Source organism: Sapajus apella, unplaced genomic scaffold (assembly GCF_009761245.1).
Source record: "Sapajus apella isolate SASKATOON/1434 unplaced genomic scaffold, GSC_monkey_1.0 scaffold216, whole genome shotgun sequence".
In the NCBI taxonomy this organism is placed as follows: Eukaryota; Metazoa; Chordata; class Mammalia; order Primates; family Cebidae; genus Sapajus; species Sapajus apella.
The window spans coordinates 230,750-233,045 of record NW_022437156.1 but is presented as its reverse complement, the minus strand read 5'-3'; the positions used below and the strand labels follow the sequence as shown (position 1 = coordinate 233,045).

The following is a 2,296-nucleotide window of genomic DNA, read 5'->3' as shown; positions in this document are numbered from 1 at the left end:
AGCACAACCTCCAGTGGGGTCAGCACAGCCACCAACTCTGGGTCCAGTGTGACCTCTGGAGGCTCTGGAACATCAGCACCGACTGAAACGCACACAACTTCTGGTAGAGTTAGCACAGGTGCTACTACTGCAGTGGGTGAGGCGAAGCCTTCCGGGTCCCTGGTGCCGTGGGAAATCTTCCTCATCACCCTGGTCTCGGTTGTGGCGGCTGTGGGGCTCTTCGTTGGGCTCTTCTTCTGTGTGGTGAGTAGCTAACATGTAGGAAAATGCCTCGGGGAGGGAGCAGCAGGAGCACAAGGAAATGGGTGTGAATAGGAGGGGTCTCAAGTCAGGGGTGGGTGGGGAGGAAGGGAGATCAGGGGAGAGTTACACAGAGAAATGGCAGGTCAGTGCAGAGGAAGCTGGTGACCTGCGGGAAAGGGGGCCACAGAAAGGACTGGAGGGGCTGGTCACGGTGGCTCAAGCCTGTAATCTCAGCAGTTTGGGAGGCCCAGGTGGGCAGATCATGAGGTCAAGAGATGGAAACCATCCTGACCAACATGGTGAAACTCTGTCTCTACTAAAAATGCAAAAATTAGCTGTGCGTGGTGGCATGCACCTGTAGTCCCAGCTACTCGTGAGGCTGAGGCAGAAGAATTGCTTGAACCTGGGAGGCAGAGGTTGCAGTGAGCTGAGATCACACCACTGCACTCCAGCCTGGTGCCTGGTGACGGAGCGAGACTCTGTCTCAAAAACAAAAAAAAGAAAAAAGAAAAAAAAAAAAGAAAGGACTGGAGGGAAAAGTAGTATGATTAGAAGGGGAAGAAGATTCCAGAAGGCATCTGTGGTGAAGGCTTGGGAGGTAGGGGTGCAATTCTGAAATTATTGACTCTTCTTTTTCTAGAGAAACAGCCTGTCCCTGAGAAACGTCTTTAACACAGCTGTGTACCGCCCCCATGGCCTCAGCCATGGCCTTGGCCCAGGTCCTAGAGGGAATCATGGAGACCCCCACAGGACCAGGTGGAGCCCTGACTGGTTCTGGAGGAGACCAGTATCCTCAATCGCTGTGGAGATGAGCGGGAGATACAACGGGCCCTGAGCAGCCCCCGAAGCAACATTCTTCGGGGAGGAAGAGACCCGGGACCCAAGACGTGCTTTCCTCCATTCACCCCAGGAGACCCTCCCAGCTTTGTTTGGGATCCTGGCAATATTGAGGGAGACATTCCTCACCTCTCTTGCCTTTAGCAGACACTGGAAAGAGGAGACTATATCGCTCATTTAGAAATAAATAATCTATCACACATGACAAAGAGAAGCTGCGTGTGCCCCGGGGTGGGTGTCTCTAGTTCTGAGATGAACTTCTCAGTTATAGGAGAAAACCTCCATTCTGGAATCCATCTGGCATTCAGAATCTCCACAGTCAAATCCAGAGACCTTATTCTTACCTGTGTGACTGCATTTTCTTTTTTGTGAGACAGAGTCCCACTCTGTCACCCAGGCTGGAGTGCAGTGACAGGATCTCGGTTCACTGCAACCTCCGCCTCCTGGGTTAAAGCAATTCTCCTGCGCTTGCCTCCTGAGTAGCTGGGATTACAGGTGCCTGCCACTACGCCCGGCTGATTTTTTTATTTTTAGGAGAGAAGGGGTTTCACCATCTTGATCAGGCTGGTCTTGAACTCCTGACCTCGTGATCCACCCACCCCGGCCTCCCAAAGTGCTGGGATTACAGGCGTGAGCCACTATGCCCAGCCTATGTGTCTGCATTTTCTAATCCTTTTTGTCCCGGGCAAGATCTCCGTATCTCTGAGACACCCCAGTTGGCAGGAGAATTGACTTGGGAGAGATGAGGAGGGAGGGTGGGTGCCAGGATGCCATGGGCTCATGGGAGAAGCCCATGGAACACAGTGATTAGGCTGTGGTATGTGAAGAGCCCAGAGCAGGGTGAAGTGAGGGCGGTACAACTACCTGCTCTGTGTGTGTGTGTGTGTGTGTGTGTGTGTGTGTGTGTGTGTGTGTGCATGTGGGGGTGGCAGGTTGTTTTCACTTGAAGTTGAGGTTCCCAGGGCATTTTCATGTACTCCGGGCTTGACTACCCATCATGGTGGAGGTGCTGGTGACACTCGTCTCTCTCAGAGTGCTCCCTTGGGGAGAAGAGAGACAGTGCTTCCTGGCTTCCCAAGGGAAAGACTTTCTGGCCTATTAAGGCCAGATATTCTAAGGGGCTCTTGGCAAAGACCCTGAGATTCTCATAAATCCGCTCCCAGAAGAGCTGCACATATCCCTTTCCTGTCTTCCAGGTCTTGGAAGACAGAGGGGA

General features: G+C 52.7%; 1 protein-coding gene across 1 annotated transcript in view; it reads left to right on the top strand.

Annotated features, from left to right (window-relative positions):
• Positions 1 to 1,078, top strand: part of MUC21 (mucin 21, cell surface associated) — a 23,688-nt gene extending 22,610 nt beyond the window's left edge. Inside the window, 2 exon segments of the mRNA XM_032270771.1 lie at positions 1 to 243; positions 884 to 1,078. The exon segment at positions 1 to 243 is cut by the window's left edge and continues 229 nt beyond it. Of these exon segments, the coding sequence (XP_032126662.1) occupies positions 1 to 243; positions 884 to 1,078 (438 nt within the window).
• Positions 1,079 to 2,296: the final 1,218 nt, after the last annotated feature.